Raw genomic sequence first — 17,277 nt, 5'->3', positions numbered from 1 at the left:
GCCTGAGTGGCAACCTGGCTGCACACAGCAAAGCAGGGAGCCTCACCTCTACAGCCTCTAGGCAGCTGCTCAGTCCTGCCCCCTCCTTCAACAGGCTGTGGCACTTCTCTGCCCTATGGTTTGTCCAGAATCTACCTCCCCAAAGCACCTCCTCTGTAAGGACCACAGCGGATCCTCAGCCTCAGGCCGTCTCTCCTGAAAGCTGAGCTGCACAGGGGAGTCTGGAGCAGAGGCGGCCACCTCCTGTGGAGTCTGTGGTCTTTGCTTCTCTAGGTTAAAGTTCCCAGGCTCGCCAGCTACCCTGGCCACTTCCCTTAAACCCAGTTCTGTGAGGTGAGTTGTCTGAGCTGTTCAGAATTCGGTGAGCACCCCTATAAGGGGTGCCATGCCGGCCCCTGTGCAGTGCACCCCCGCCCCCACCTCCCAGGCTTCTCCCACTTGGCTGCCGCCAGCAGTGTCTCATCAGTCTCCATTCTGGGACTCAGTGAGAGCACTGGCTACACCTGGACCAGTGACGCGCTGGGTACCTTTTTCTGGGCAGCTCTTGACTGAAGGGAGGGTCTGGATCCTCCATTTTGGATGAAAGCTGTCTGTGGAAACACACTCCTCCTGGTTCCAGTGCTGGGGAGTCCTTGTCCAGAAACTTCAGCCAGCGGCTCTCAGAGGGCTGTGACTGTCCCTAAGTGTTGGGAAGAGGCTGTTCTCAGAGTCGGAAAGCAAGCACATCTACTGAACCTCTGACACCCCAGGGGCTCCGGACCCACGTGTCCCTTCTCACCAGCAGGTAGTGCACACTGGGCCAGACCTTGGAGCAGCAGGGCCCAACCTGTCAAAACCTCCAATGTCCACATTCCCTGGCCCAGTGACCCCATATGGACAGCAAAGACACAGGATGTTCATCACGGTGTCACAGATGACGGTGAATGGCATTTACACTGGTGAAGTGCAGAGACAATCTCATTCCCTCATATGAAGGGATCATTACCTGCAGCCCACCTTTCACTGCCTTTTTAAAGACTGATTTACTTATTTGAAAGGCGGAGAAAGAGAAAGAGAGGGAGGGAGGGGGAGAGGGAGGAAGGGAAGGGGAGAGAGAAAGAGAGAGAGAATGAATCTTCCATCCACTGGTTCACTCCCCAGATGGCCATACTGGCCGAAGCCAGGAGCTTCATCCCGGTCTCCCATACGAATACAGGGTCCCTAGGACTTGGGCCATCTTCTACTGCTTTCCAATGCCATAGCAGAGAGCTGGACTGGAAGTGGAGCAGCCGGAACTTGAACTGGCGCCCATATGGGATGCCGGCACTGCAGGCGGCAGCTTTACCCACTTCACCACAGTGCCGGCCCCCACTGTTTTTAAAAAATGAAAATTGGGGCCAGCGCTGTGGCATAGCGGTTTAAGCTGCCATCTGCAGCGGTCACATCCCATATGGGCACTGATTCAAGCCCCCACTGTTCACTTCTGATCCAGCTCCCTGTTAATGTGCCTGGGAAAGCAGCGGAAGATGACCCAAGTTCTTGGGCCCCTGTACCCATGTGGGAGACTCAGATGAAGCTCCCAGCTCCTGGTTCCGGCCTGGCCCAGGCCCAGACTTTGTAGCCATTTGGGGAATAAACCAGTGGATGGAAGATCTCTGTTTCTCCCTCTCTGTAACTCTGCCTTCCAAATAAAATAAATCTTTAATAAAGCCTAGAAGACCAAGTGGGAAGAGGGTGGCCAGAGTGGTCCTGGGAGCAGAGGTGGAGGCTGTCCTGCAGGGACCAGTTGTCCCCGTGGCCTGGCATCCTGGATGGACCAATGATGTCAGCTCCTTCTCACTAAAGCTCACACGCACACTGCCGGCATGCTGCCCAAGCACCTTTCTGCGCCTGCCTGCCTCTTTTCCACAATTCCATGTGACTCTGCTCTCAAGTGGAGCAAGGGGACAGGGGACCCCGGGTAGCTTACACCAGCCTCTTCCCATCAGAGGTGCCTGGAGGGCTAGGGGAACACAGCAGGAGCTGCACGTGGAGTTCAGGAGGAGCTCTCCCCAAGCACAGAGAAAGCCCCTTTCTGCACAGTACCGATCTGTGGACCTATCTATCTCACCCTTACAAAAGGGACAGGTTATGTTTTTCTGTTCCCTCTTGCTTTGCTTGTCACCAGTGAGTGGCATCAGTAAGGGTTTGCTGAATGTACAGCTAACAAATAAAAATTGCAGGAGCCACTGTTTTGCAGCAAGCTCCTGCACTGTGCCTCAAGAGACCAGACTAAAAATAAAAATGGAGTCACCCATGAAAAGGCTGCCCCCATGTCCCCAGAGCAGGTGTCACCTGGCCTTGTGAGAAATCAGGAGAGAATGGCCTCATTTCCCAAACAGGCCACCTCTTTAACCCTTACCACACAGGGTGACGTGATGCTAACACATCAGTTTCCTGCTGTTCTGTCTCCCTGCCCTGTCTCCACCCTATAAGGAAAGCAACTTCAAAACGACCTATCTACCCTGTTGTTTGTTTGTTTCTGCTTTCTTCAGACTTTCTCTATGAAACCAACCCTTCTGCTATAGTCTATGGAATGAAGTTTTGCCTGATTCTAGAACTGCAAAACTCAAACCAAATCAAATGAAGTGATTTTGTTCTTTGACAATATATAAATAGAACTACTTGTCTTAAGCTGGGACAGAAGCTGTTGGCTTACCTGAGGGTTCACATTCTCAGCCTGCTGGTAACCTCCAATTTCTTCTTCACTGGCACTTCTAAAACCTCCCAGAGACCTTAGAGGAAGAGCATACATATGCCTTTTGTAAAATGACCAGAAAGAGGAAGGACAACGAAGATGAAAATGGCAGAATGTAAGGACTTGACACTCAGAGACTGTTCTGGGGACCTCAGGGACTGATCTCTGCAGTCTGGTGTGAGTTGGTTGTCCTGCAGCAGCTCAGAGGGCCTGGGGAGAGGAGCTGTTTGTTTCCTCTGATTGAGCACCGTCAAGCCCTCCACCAACAGGGACCAAGACATGGGGCAGAGAGGGTGTGCCCTCCACTTGCAGACTGGAATTGGCATCTTAGCTTTGACAGCGACTAGCTGCGTGGTTCATCAGACTTTGGGTCCATCACTGTATTTGACTTTCCTCATCCACAGTTGTAGATAATATTGTGTCTATGATGCAAAGATAAATGAAACAAGCTACATGCATATCCCCTGCTCAAGACTCCTGAAACCCAGGGTTCTTCCCATCAACATGGGGATGTCCTCATGGGACAAGGTCACACAAGTCTTGTAGTCACAGAAAGAATTCCGCTGAGCTTGCCAAGTCAGAGTGGCCCCCGCCAGCTTCCCGGGGCCAACAGCGAGGGCTCTTCACATCAGAAAGATGAGCAAGGGGTGGGGCCACTGTGAGGACTACAGGCCCCAGTCCTCACACATCAAGGCCACGTTCATGCATGTGGGTTGTTACATCACATCATCACATGAAACTCATTCTAGTGAGCACCTCTATCCCAGTTACTTTGTCCTAAGTCATTGGTCCACACAGGGCTATTATGAGGATGAAACAAGGTGATGCAGGCAGAAACGCCTTTCCTGACCTACAGCGGAGACTCAGTTCTGGTGAGCACCGTCCAACCAGTGAGTGGCCAGCACTCTGCACAGCTGCCTGATTTAAGAACTCACTCCAGCAGCTAAAGGACATCTCCGCACTCTGGAGAGAGCCCGCCTTCTCGTCCAGTGCTTCCACTGGGAAGCAGATAATGAGCCCTCTTTTTTCCAGCTGCTTTTCATTCCTTCCCTCTGTCTTCTGGCTCCTGCAACTTCATTATGCTGTGCCAACAGACGGATTTGTATTTAACTTTTAAAATGAACGTGTTGGGGTTTAATTCATATATATTGAAATGTACCCATTAAGTGTATAGTTTTGATAGGCTATATCTTTATAACTGCTACCTCAACCAAGATACAGAAAAATCCTGATCACCCTCAAAAGTTCCCTCATTTACTTCTGCAGTGAGCTGTCCGCTGTGCAGCGTGTGCCGTTGACTCTGGAGTAACATGGCTCTGTTCAGCAGCCTCCTACAGTGCTGTTCTGAGATCTGCCACTGGAGGTGCTGTTGCTGCATGGTACCCCTTGGATGAATGTACAGCTGTTCATCCATCCACCTGCTGATGTGTCTAAATGTCTAGTCCTTTTCCAGTAATTTTTCCAACTGATCACTGCATTTTTATAGAAACATAATTTCACATGTTGGCCTTGTGTCCTTGTACTGCAGTCAATCTTTAAGTCAGGTTGTAGAAGTCCTCCAACATTATTCTTCTTTATCAAAATTGTTTTGGTCATTCTTGGTCATTTGCTTGTCTATATAAATTTTAGGATCAGTTGGCCAATTTCCTTAAAAAAAAAAAAAGCTTGCTGGGACTCTGAGTGGGACTAGATTAACTCTCTAGTTCAATTTAGGACAAAGTGACAGCTCAACAATCCAAAATGTTATACCTTAATTTTCCAAGCCATGAAAATGTTATACCTTTTCATTAATTTAAATCTTCAACTTCCCTGAACAATGTTTTGTTCTTTTTGCCAAATAGATCTTGCATCCTTACTGTTATATTCATCCCCAGGTATTTTATTTTTGATAATATTCTGAAAAAATTTTAAATTATTTCCCAATTGTTCACTGTGTTTACATAAATATAATTTCTCATATTGATCTTGTATCATTGTGATCATGTTAAGCCAACATATTAGTTCTAGTTGTTTTCTACATTCATAAGAGTTCCTACATGCCCCATTATGCTGCTTGCAAATAACATAGGGGCTTTATATGGTTTGTAATTTATTGTTTCCTGAATCTAAGAATGTTAAGCCTTTAATCCTGGAAAACTCTCCACACTATTAACTCTTCCAGTAGAGCTTTTACCACTTCTTTATTCCTTCTTGCTGGAATTCTTCTGTGTTCTGCATGTGCCTTAACTTCTACCTTTTAATCATCCTGTGATGTGTTGTGAATAATTTCTTCAAATTCATCTTTCATTTCAATGAATTCTCTCCTCAGCTGCATTTAATGTTTAACCTGTCTCTTGCATGTTTAATTTCAATGATTCTACCTTTATTTTTTTTTTAAGATTGATTTATTTATTTGAAAGTCAGAATTACAGAGTGGGAGAGACAGAGAACGAGAGTGCTTCTATCTAATGGTTTACTCCCTAGATGGCTGCAACAGCCAGGGCTGGGATAGGCCAAAACCAGGAACCAGGAGCTTCATCTGGGTCTCCCACGTGGGTGGCAGGGGCCAAAACACTTGGGTTATCTTCCACAGCTTTTCCTAGGCCATTAGCAGCGATCAGAAATGGAGCAGATAGGACATAAACCAGTGCCCCTATGGGTGTCTCAGGAGGCAATTTTACTTACTACACCACAATACCAGCCCTCTACCTTTAAGAACTGGAGGCCAGTATGTGGTGCAGAGTTAAGCTCTACTTATGACGCTGACATCCCCTATCAGTACTGTTTCAAGCCCTAGCTGCTCTGCTTCTGATCTAGTTCCCTGCTAATATGCCTGGAAAGGCAGCAGAGGATGGTCCAAGTACTTAGACCCCTGCCACCCATGTGGGAGACCCAGACGGAGTTCCAGGCTCTTGGCTCTGTTCTGGCCTAATGCTGGTCATTGTGTCCAGTGGACAAGCGGAAGATTTCTCTGTCTCTCTAGTTACTCTATCAAACAAATAACTCTTTCTAAAAAAATCTTCCATGAACTGTTTTTGGTTCTTTTTCAAATGTGTTTAGTTATTTTTAATGTCCCTCTATCAGCTGTTAACTCCCTCTTTTGTCAAGTGTATTACACATGCAATGTTACGCATGCTGCAGTCCTTGCTCTCTGGCTTTTCTGAGCCACCTGTTACTGGGTCTGCTCTGACATGTTCTCTTGAGTGTATAATGATTTGTAACTCTGAGTCTATGCTCCTTGGAATTCTACCTGGGGGACTTCTTCGAAGCCAGGGTGAAAGATGTGTTGCTGCAGAGGAGCTGTACATACCTCAGTTTCCCAGAGCATCTGAAATGTAAATGCTCAGCTAGAGGCTTTTCACACAGCGGGAGGTGTGTAAGGGCTGAAAGACCAGGAAGGCTTCCAGAATCATGGAGAGCGAGTCCTCTTTCCTCAGCGGAGCCCTGCTGCACAGCGGGAACGTATTTGTACCTGAGAGTCCAGTCGCTGCATGGAGGGCTCCTGCTGACCGGGCCTACACTTTGTCTTTGGTCTCCTGCAGTCCTCTGGCTGTCTAAAAGAGGCCTTCAATCACAGCAGCTCAGGGGCTCCCTTCTGGATCCTGGCTCTTACTCTCCTGCCAGCTCATCAGTGCAGTTAAAATACTGCAGTCCCCTGGTCTAGTTATTTTTATTTTATTTATTTATTTATTTTGACAGGCAGAGTGGACAGTGAGAGAGAGAGAAAGGCCTTCCTTTGCCATTGGTTCACCCTCCAATGGCCGCCGTGGCCAGTGCGCTGCATCCAGTGCACCACACTTATCCAAAGCCAGGAGCCAGGTGCTTCTCCTGGTCTCCCATGCGGGTGCAGGGCCCAAGGACTTGGGCCATCCTCCACTGCACTCCTGGGCCATAGCAGAGAGCTGGCCTGGAAGAGGGGCAACCGGGACAGAATCCAGTGCCCCGACCGGGACTAGAACCCGGTGTGCCAGTGCTGCAAGGCAGAGGATTAGCCTATTGAGCTGCGGTGCCGGTGGTCTAGTTATTTTTACTGAGAGAATTGCTCAAGGTATTTAAGCCACTGTATAAGAGTATGACGAAAAATTCACAGGAGAATGTCATTAAAGATAATGCATATTTCCCCCAAACTTTGTGAAGTACCCTCTTATTGCAAGACATGGAAACCTATGGGTTTTCTCCACTGTGTGAGTTTACAGACAAAGCACACACCCACTATCCAGTTATCAGGAAGAGCAAGATAATTGCGCTCCTCTCAAAACTCTACCTGAGTGACATCTCTGAAACCTGTCCCTGCAGCAGGTTTAATTTCTGGACATGGCGTCTGCAGTCAGCCCCGGAGCCCTCACCGTAAGCCTGCGAAGCAAAAGAAACAACACTGTTGAGTTTAAAAAGCGCTGGCCGGGCGTGCAGAACAGATGCGTGTGAGATGAGTCTCAGCAAGGACAACACCGTGTTCTCCAAGGCCCAAAGAAGCCTGAAGCAGGCTGTGCGGATCGTTAGGACCAACAGCTATGTCTAGGGTGGCCGACAAATGAACTAGCTCCAGACTGATAATTTAGTTCTGACTGCCCCACTAGTACTGAGCTCTACCCCAAGCTCTGCACAAAATGGCTAAAGAACATGAATTAAAAAGGTCCCCACCTGCTTCCTGTACATGTGCTCTCTCTCGCTCCCCCCTACCTGTCAGGTTTCCCCCACCTGACAATAAACCTTTCCCTTAAAACAAAACAAAACAAAAAAGTCCCCAGGGAAATTATACAAATCACCATAAAGGATACCCCATTAAAGGATACTCCCTGTCATTGATAACCAGAAGAACACAACATCAAATGAGATGCCTTTGTTCCTCTTGGCAGCCACTTGTTCATTTAGTATTTACTGAACAGCTACTATGTGCCAGGCCCTGGTCTAGCTATGGAAAATGCACTGCAATACTGTAGTGGACAAAACTCAGTGTCTTCAAGGAGTGGATGTTCTGGCAAGAGAATGGCAATTAAAAACAAAACAAAACAAACAAAAAAACCGAGGCTGGTGCTGTGGCATATGGGAGCCACTTGGGTCCCGGCTGCTCCACTTCTGATCCAGCTCTCTGCTGTGGCCTGGGAAAGCAGTAGAAGATGGCCCAAGTCCTTGGGCCCCTGCACCCACTTTGGATACCCAGAAGAAGCTCCTGGCTCCTGGCTTCAGGTCAGCTCAGCTCTGGCCGTTTTAGCCATTTGGAGAGCAAAGCATCAGATGGAAGACCTCTCTCTCTTTCTGCCTCTGTCTCTCTGTAACTCTGCCTTTCAAATAAATAAATACGTATTTTTTTAAAAAGGAGAGAGTACTTCAAAATGTTTGTGAAAAATGGAAAATAAAAGGTAAGTTTATTTTGGTACAAAAGAATTTTTAAATTCCATGTACAGTGTTTTCCAAAATATGCATCTCCATGAACGTTTTGAAGATCCCACCTAGGTAAAATGTCTGGCTTATCAGACAGCAGTAGGTGCTCCTGGGTAAGGCAAAGAATGGGGGCGGGCAGAGTTAGGAACATGGATGCCATTCGACACAGGGCCTCCAGGGTGTGCAAGGAATGGGCCAGTGAGAAGGCAAAATTTGAGCACAAACAGGAGATATGGGCGAGTGAGTCACACGCACAGCTGGGGAAGACCGTCCCAGCAGAAACAATGAGACGGAAAGGAAGGCAGAGACCCTCAGCCTGGCATGTGGGAGACTAGTGAGACTGGAACTGAGCGGTCTGAGGGGAAGCTGGCAGGGTCTTCCACATGAATGTCACCTTTGTGGGCATGGGACCTGCTCTGCTGCTGCCAATCTGAAATTCTTTTTAAATTAAGTTTCCATTTATTTGAGAGACAGAGAGAGACCTCCTATCTGCTGGTCCACTCCCCAAATGCCTGCAACAGCTGGGAGACAAGAACTCATTCCAAGCCTACCGTGTGTGTGGCAGGAACCAATTACTTGAGCCATCACTGTTGCTTCCCAGGGTCTGCATTAGAAGGAGGCTGGAGTCAGGAGCCAGAGCTGGGAATCAAAGCCAGGCACTATCACAACATGCCACCTTAACTACTATGCTAACCGCCCAGCTGCTGAAATATGTGAGACAGTGATTTGATCTTGAGTGTGTGCTCTATAAATGAAGTCCAGTAGACAACAGAGCGTGTGTGTGGCCACCTGCAGGCGAATTCTCCATGTCCCATGGACACGTAACTCCTGTGGACTCACTGTATGGGAGTTCATAGAGACTCAGAGCTGGGGTAGGGGAAGGGTACTGACAGCTGGAGAGGCCAGACTCTTCCCCTGGAACCAGAGCTTCTTGCAAAGGCAGAATGGTGGCAGTGAGGCTCTAGGGATCATAAACCCTCAATGCACTGCCATATCCTTTTTTGCTTGTGTTACTTCTCTGCCTTAGTCAATCTGCTAGGCTGAAAAGGGTGCGGCAGAAGGCAAGGGAAAGATGGGGCCACCCATAGCGCCTTTTCCTTTCCTTCCTTCCTTCCCAGTAAGCCAGAAGCAGAGTGCAGGTAGAAGGTGTACACACCAAGAAATGCAGTAAAAGCGGCAGAATTAAACTGTGAGCACTCCCACGGCTCTGGTTAGTGAATCACACCAGCACACAAGAGCTGTGGCTCACACTATGCCATTCCGATGGCTCCACCAGTGTACTGAGTGACTTACAACTGTTTAAAATTGGTTTTATAAATTGGTTTTAAAATTGATTTATAACTATTTAAAATAGAGGAACAGTAAAATCATGCTAATAAATTAGAATGTCAGCTTTCTTTAAATAGGAAGATATTAAATAAAAACTACGAAAAATCTAGAGAGGCCACAGGGCTAGACATGTGGCACAGCAGTTCAGACCCCACTTTCGATGTCCGCATCCCATACCACAGTGTCTGGGTCCAGGCCTGAGCTCTGCTCCCAGGGTCAGCTTCCTGCTAGTGAACAGCAGGTGACGCTCAAGTAATCGGGTCCTTGTCAACCGTGTGGGAAACCCAGACTGAGATCCTGGTCCTGGTTTCAACTTGGCCCAGCCCCAGCTGTTGCAGGCATTTAGAGAATAAATCAGCTGATAGGCGATCTCTGTTTCTCTCTCTGCCTTCCATAAAAAGAGAGATTGAAAAAGAAAAAGGCCTTGTATTTTAGTCTCTTTAACAGCACTTTTTCCTGCTTTCTGAACAAGGGGCTCCACATTTTAGGCTCCCCAAAAACTTAACACAGCTGGTCCTATATATAGGATTATGGATTTTGTTCCAACCCGGAAGGCTCTGAGTAGAGGATCCCTCTGGCTGTGGTGTTGAGAGAGGGTGCAGGACAGAGGCAGGGCAGTTAGGAAGCTACTACACTCACCGAGGTGAGGACCAGGGCTACAGGAAGAAGCCAACAAAAACTGCCGTTGGACTAGACTATGGGGATTGAAATTTTTTTAAAGATTTGAAATTCAGAGTTACACACAGAGAGAAGGAGAGGCAGATAGAGAGAGAAAGAGGTCTTCCATCCGCTGATTCACTCCCCAATCAGCAGCAATGGCTGGAGTTGCACCAATCCAAAGCCAGGAGCTTCTTCTGGGTCTCCCACACGGATGCAAGGGCCCAAGATGCAAGGGCCTGCTTTCCCAGGCCATAGCAAGAGAGCTGGATCAGAAGTGGAGCAGCCAGGACTTGAACCAGCGCTCATATGGGATGCTGGTACTACAGGCAGCAGCTTTACCCACTACGCCACAGCCCTGAATATTTTGTATGAAGAGTATAAATATAGAGCTAAGAGTGTCTTTGATGTTTTTAATCCAAACCCTCCAGAAAGAAGGACTCAGCACTGAAGGGACGCGATGGCTGTGGGCACCATCAGACATCATGTGACACGTGAGACGCCAATTACGTATCCTGCAGCGACTGGGTCGGGGTGTCCTGCATGCAGCTGAGTTGTCAGATGATCTTACCTTGGGTCACTTTGAGAGGTTAAGAGGTTACATTCAGAGCACTCCAGTGACTAGACAGGGAGGAAGGGAACAGCAACTGGCAGGGCAGGAAGCAGAGCAGCAGAGCATGTTGCAAGGGGCTGCCAGGACGTGAAGTCACGTGAGGACTGAGAACTACCTGCTGGCCTTTAGCAACATGGAGATCATCGCTGACGTGGACAGAACAACTGCGGCGGCTGGTGGGGAGAGCAATCCTGCTTGCAGCAACTTCAGACAAGGAATGGCAGAGTTGAAAGAGCTGTATGACCACCAGGGGATGCTCTGCCACACACTCACAGCCTCCCCTCTCTGGCACAGAATGAAGACTTCACTCCCCAGGGTGCCCTGGGGCCAGGAATGGCCAGGAGACCAGGCTCTTTCCCATGTCAGCCACTTGCAGGTCCCACCCTACCTGGGTAGCTCCCCCATGCTCCCGCCACTTCTAGTTGCTGGCGGCAGCTGCAGAAGACAGAAGCCGGGATCCCAGTGACCACACGTCAACGTCCTCCCAGGACAGTTCAGGTGTGTGACTGCTGCTGTGACCACTGCACAGGCCTGGAGGCCCTGAGATGAAGTCTTCCTCGTGAAGAGCTGAGAAATGCAGTGACACCTCGGACAAGCTGCAGCCACTGTGGGGTGTCTGCCTAGCTGAGGAGCCAGCCCCCACCCCTGGCACCCTCCCCAGTTGGTTGGACCAGAGATGGACATCTGAGTGAACCAGGGCCCAGGGGATGGCTTCTCCCAGGAATCTGTAATTGGGAGTCAGCTACTCCAGCTGGCTCAGAATGAGTCTGCGTTCTCTGAGTGGAGGATGTTACTGTGAACCATCTGGGAACAAACAGGAAGGGAGGGAGTGGGGAAAGGGAAGGAGGAGGCAAACACAGGGAGAAAAAGGGGGAGGAGAAGGAGGAGAAGATGATGCCTGGCTGTTGGCAGCTTTTCTTTCAAGGGTTCAGGGATGAAGTTGTGCCCTTGGGCCTTCCCTAAGGCACCCCATTATGGACAGCACATTTGAAAAACATCTTTGCTAAAGCTATTTTGAAATGTTTGTGTCTATTATTTGCAATGAATAGAACCCTGATCAAAAGATATCCTCTAAAGCAACAATTTCATTTCTAGGATTTCTGTCCTAGGGACATAAATGCCCATCAATCTGAAACTAGTGACTTGCCTAACAAGTATTTATGGGGCACTGGCGATGTGCCAGGCACTGTGCTAAGTGCTAGGGGCACACAGTGAATAATGTAGGCAAAGCCTCTTGCAACCCACAGTCTGCAAAGGACAGTACTCACCAGAAGACATTGACACTTAACCCCTGATCAGCATAATGACATTGGGCACAGAGGCCCTGAGGAGAGAAGCTGGACTGTTTCAGGTCAGAAAGAAGCAGAACAAGGACGAGAGATGAGGTGGGAGAGGCAGCACTGGGCTGGAGCTGGCAAACTGAGTGGGAATTGTGATTCCATGGAGCAAAAGACAAGACGCAGTTGAGGTCAACACGTGCAGACTTGAAAACTGTGCGCAAGGTCGGGGAAAAGCAACTGAAGGAGAGCAGGCAGCCCAGGCTCCCTGACCACCGTGGCCCCCTGAGCCCACTCTCCCCTCCATCCTGCTCGCTCTGACTCCCTTGTTATCTTCTTGCAGGCCCCTGTACTTTCCTTCCACCGTGCTCGGCCTAGCTTTAGGTTACATGCGTGCGTGTGCCTGTGTGCTCGTGTGTTACCCTCTCTTCCCCTTCTATATGAACGCAAGAACATTAAGCGTCTTGGTGCCCACTGTTTCTAGGTGCCTGGCACACAGAAGGCACCCAACACATTCTTGCTGAATAAAGAAAACAAAGGCAACACTGTCTCACCAGGCACTGCTCTGTCCATTTCACAGAGCACTCAGTCTGCTGAACTTCATGTGACAGAAAGCAATCCCAGGCGTGGAATGCTGGGACGCCACCAGCCTCTGCTCCTCATGACTTACCCGCAAAAAGGACTGCTTCTCTCCGCATGATTTGCATGTCCATTTGAGACTCTTCTTCAGCTGCAAGGCAATTTCAGAAACACAACTCATATAATGAGTTTATTATTTAATTTCTAAAAGATTAACTTTAGGAGACCCGGAGGAAGCTCCTGGCTCCTGGCTTTGGCCTGACCCAGCCATGGCCGTTGCAGCCATTTGAGGAGTGAATTAGTAGATGGAAGACCTATCTCTCCCTCTCTCTTTTCCTTAAATAAATAAATAAATAAATAAAATGAAATGTTTATTTATTTGAAAGGCAGAGTCAGAGAGAAACAGAGAGAGAGAGAGCTTTTCAACCTGCTGGTTCACTCCCCAGATGGCTGGGATTGGGCCAGGCCAAAGTCAGGATGTCAGAGCTCCATTCGGGTACTTGGGCCATTATCCAGTGCCTTCCCAGGAACATTAGCAGGGATCCGAAGAAGAGCAGCCAGGACTCAAGCTGGCCCTGTTACGGGATGCTGGCACCCCAAGTGGCAGCTGAGCCTACTGTGCCACAATGCTGGCCCCACAGATTAATTATTTAAAACAAGGTGGAAGTGGATCAGCAAAAATTCTGCAAGATCAATGGGAAGTAGAATCCAGAAGCAAACCAACATACATGAGGGTACTTCAAAAAAGTTCATGGACAAATTGAATTAAAAGATAAAGTCTATTTTGGGACAAAATTTGAATTCCATGCCTACTCTTTCATAATATGCATTTTCTATGAACTCTTTGAAGACCCCTTGTAGATACGATTTCAAAATTATTTTTTCACCAAAATAAACTTATTTTTAACTTCATTTGTCTAAAAATTTTCTTTGTTTGAAAGGCAAAGTGACAGAGAGAGGGACAGACAGATTTTCCATCTGCTTGGTTTACCTTTCAAATTACCACAACAGCTGGGCTGGGCTAGGCCAGAGCCAGGAGCCAACAATTCCATGCGGATGGCAGGGACTCAAGTACTTGGGCCATCATCTGCTGTTTCTCAGGTGCATTTGCAGAGAGCTAGATTGGAAGCAGAGAGGCTAGGACTCAAGCTGACACTCTAACATGGAAGGCAAGTATCCCAAACAGTGGCTTAACCCACTGTGTCATAACACCTGTCCCTGAATTTTCTCAAGTGGCATCATATATATGGAAATTTAGCATACTAGAAAGGTGGCAATTAAAACAACGAGGGCAGAGGTGTGGTGTGGCAGGTTAAGCTGCCACTTGGAATGCTGACATCCCACATGGGTTGAGGCTGGCCAGTGGGGCTGGGAGTCTGTGGGCCCCTTCAGACGTAGGTAGAATGTTCTTCACAAGCAAGTTGTCAGCTATGACTGGAAAGCCTGTCTCCAGACCAACTGGCACCTCCCCCACTGACAGCTTCTTGTGCTGCAGGTGTGACCTTGCAGCTTTAAATCACCACCTTTAGGGTGGGTGCAGTCTTTCACCCAGAGCTGGTAGGGGAAGGGCTAAGCCCCTGGGGAGAGTTGGACTGGCTCCAGGAGACCCTGGCTATCTTGTGTTACTCTGCGGTTTTAAACCATCCCTTCAGGTTAGTTTCAGTCTTTCAGCCAGAGCTAGCAGATGAGGGGGCTGAGCCCCTAAGGAGATACACAGTCTCCAGGAGACCCCCATTATCTCCATGAGCCCCAAGCCAATCAACATACATATGTGAAACCCCCTGTACAGTGGGCACCCCCAATAGGATGACCCAATGAACAGACAGTAACACCCTAAAAAGCTGGGACTCTTCCTCAAAGCCAGTGTCCCACTTGGGTACTCTGCCTGGTCTCCTCTCAGACCAGATTCTTTCTCTGTTGCTTGTCAATCGAATAAAAGTTTCTGCTTCTTTGCAAATTGTTTCCTGGCTTTTTATTTCTATACTAAGCTGAGGAAAAGAACCCACAAGACTTGCTCTGGCCATTGCCTTCCCCTCTGTGACTGTAACATGGGCGCCAGTTTGTGTTCCGGCCGCTCCACTTCTGATCCAGCTCCCTGCTAATGGCCTGGGAAAAAGCAGCAAAAGATGGTCCAAGTGTCTGGGTCCCTGCCACCCCCCTGGGAGACACTGGCTTTCGCCTGGCCCAGTGCTGGCTGTTACAACATCTGGGGAGCAAACCAGTGGATAGAGCATATCTATTTTCTCTCCCTCTCTCTATGTAACTGACTTGCAAAATAAATCTTAAAAAAAAAAAAAAAATGAGGCCGGCGCTGCGGCTCACTAGGCTAATCCTCCGCCTGCAGCGCCAGCACCCAGGGTTCTAGTCCCGGTTGGGGTGCCAGTTCTGTCCCGTTGCTCCTCTCCCAGTCCAGCTCTCTGCTGTGGCCCAGGAGGGCAGTGGAGGATGGCCCAAGTGCTTGGGCCCCTGCACCTGCATGGGAAACCAGGAGGAAGCACCTGGATCCTGGCTTTGGAATGGCACAGCACACTGGCTGTGACGGCCATTTGGGGGGTGAAGCAATGGAAGGAAGACCTTTCTCTCTTTCACTGTCTAACTCTGCCTGTCAAAAAAAAAAAAAAAAAAAAAAAAAAAAAAGAGAGAGAACAGAGTATTCAATAAGTGGTGCTGGGAAAACTGGTTATTCATATAAAACTAAATCAATTTAGACCTCTACCACTTGTGGTTCTCAAAAAAAAAAAAAAAAAAATCCTGTAACATTTACCTTTGATTCTTGATAAGCCTGACCAGATGGGTTCTCACTGAATATAAAATATCTGAAACCCAGCATGAAAAGCTAGAGTCACTACTGGTATTCCCATGACAGCCAGTAACATGATGAGGATCCCAGTATTATTTACCACTGTTTCTAGGGGCTGGCGCTGTGCCATAGCCAGTAAAACTGCTGCTTGCAGTGCTGGCATCCTATATGGACACCAGTTCTAGTCCCGGCTGTTCCTCTTCTGATCCAGCTCTCTGCTAAGGCCTGGGAAAGCAGTAGAAGATGGCTCAACTCCTTGGGCCCCTGCACCTGCATGGGAGACCCAGAAGTTCCCGGCTCCTGGTCTCAGGGCCCAGTGCCGGCCATTTTGGCCAATTGTGGAGTGAAGCAGTGGATGGAAGATTCTCTCTCTACCTCTACCTCTCTGTAACTCAGATAAACAAATAAATTGTTTTTTAAAAAAGAGAACATACTAAGGCATGAAAATTATTATTTACAGATAAACATTAATCATTATTTATAGTTATCACTAGATGATATTTTTAATCTGAAAATCAAAGAATGAAATGAGAAATTACTGAAAACAGTTAAGAAAACTAGTAGTGGACAGGAACAAAGTTAATATAATCTACAAAAATTAATACAGCTTGTATGCAAGAAAATAACTAGTTAAATAAGACCTGGAGGAAGCTCCTGGTTTCCACCAGGCCAAGGCCCTGCTGCTGCGGCTCTCTGGGGAGTGAAGCAGCAGACAGATCTCTGTCTCCCCTCCCTCCCCATCCCTCTGCCTAGCCGAGGCCGGGAGCCAGGGGCTTCTTTCACATCTCTCCCTCTCTGCCTTTCAATAAATAAAGTCTACAGAAAACCCGCAAAGGCACACCATCACTGGTGAGCAGTTCACTGGGGACAGTACGGTGTCACAAGATCTTCAGAGCGGCGCAGTCTGCCTCCGCCACTGAGCAGCTGCTGAGACCGCGCCGCCTCGCCCTTCTCTCGGGATGGGAGCGATCCTGGATGCAGGGGTGGTGCCCACCGCACAGCCGCTCTGCAGTCAGCTGCGTTCCTTTCCTCTGCTCGCAAATCACCTTCCACAGAGCTGAAAATGCCCACGAGTGCCTCGCTACATCACAGACGTGTAACAAATTAAAAACGCAAGTGACTTCCACGAAGTCTCAACTCCTAAAACACACCTGGAAAAGGGCAATTAAAAACTTTGAGCCCCTAAAACAGCCCTTACCTAAAACAGCTTGCGTTGAACTCTTACAGATGCCTACTCAACAGCCCACTTTTTTTTTTTTTTTTTTAAGAGGAGAGTTTATTTCTAGAAGCCGGCATCTTGGGGAAAGAGAGATCAGCACATAACCAGGAAGCGAAGTCCAGCAGAGGGGCCACCCAGCAGGCCGCCGAGAAGGGGCTGAGCGACAGCCCCCGGCTCGCGGACGGAGGTCGATGCAGAGCCCCGGGAGGCCGCGAGGGGCGCCCAGGCGGCGGCCAGGAGCGCGCCAAGATTGAAGAGCGGTCGCGTCTCTGCGGTTTAAACCCAGAGCCCACGAGGGTGCCGCCCTCGGCCTGGGTTCCCCGGCCACCTGCTAGCATTCACCAGAGCCCGCCCCTTGTAGACGCCAGCACCTCGTGGTTTCTACAACCACCAAGCAAACACCTGAAGCACAAAGCCCTGGACGACGTTAGCGGGAAGCGACACCTGTAAAATCTGGCCCTGGGCAGACACGGCCCCTTCCTCGGGCCCCAGCTACCGCCACACCCCATCCACCGTCCCCGCGCGGGGGGAGGGGGAGGCCGGCGCCCACCCCACCTGGTGCACTTGGAAAAGGCGGCAGCTGCAGCACCTCAGGACTCGAAACCGCTGAGGAGCCGCCATTCGGAACCCGGCCTCCGAGAACCGCGCTCCGCCGCTTGCTCCTGCGCCCTCTTCCGGCCCCGGCCCCGCCTCGCACGCGCGTGCGCCCCGTGTGCGCGTGCGCCA

At 49.1% G+C, this 17,277-nt stretch overlaps 1 protein-coding gene across 2 annotated transcripts in view; it reads right to left on the bottom strand.

Annotated features, from left to right (window-relative positions):
* Positions 1–17,277, bottom strand: part of MRNIP (MRN complex interacting protein) — a 25,260-nt gene extending 7,983 nt beyond the window's left edge. Inside the window, exons 1-6 of one of the 2 annotated variants that reach the window (XM_089336234.1) lie at positions 17,107–17,234; positions 16,531–16,628; positions 12,624–12,683; positions 6,960–7,048; positions 2,678–2,753; positions 528–679 (exon numbers count right to left, since the gene is read on the bottom strand). In XM_089336234.1, the coding sequence (XP_089192360.1) occupies positions 528–679; positions 2,678–2,753; positions 6,960–6,970 (239 nt within the window). In that variant the 5' untranslated portion in view covers positions 6,971–7,048; positions 12,624–12,683; positions 16,531–16,628; positions 17,107–17,234. Of the gene's footprint in view, positions 1–527; positions 680–2,677; positions 2,754–6,959; positions 7,049–12,623; positions 12,684–16,530; positions 16,629–17,106 lie in introns of both variants that reach the window. The other variant, XM_008274980.5, reaches the window with a different exon arrangement.

This window comes from Oryctolagus cuniculus, chromosome 6, assembly GCF_051225735.1.
Source record: "Oryctolagus cuniculus isolate XC-2025 breed Fujian yellow rabbit chromosome 6, ASM5122573v1, whole genome shotgun sequence".
Taxonomy (NCBI): domain Eukaryota; kingdom Metazoa; phylum Chordata; class Mammalia; order Lagomorpha; family Leporidae; genus Oryctolagus; species Oryctolagus cuniculus.
The sequence above is the reverse complement of the archived record's forward strand: the minus strand, read 5'-3'. Positions and strand labels throughout refer to the sequence as shown.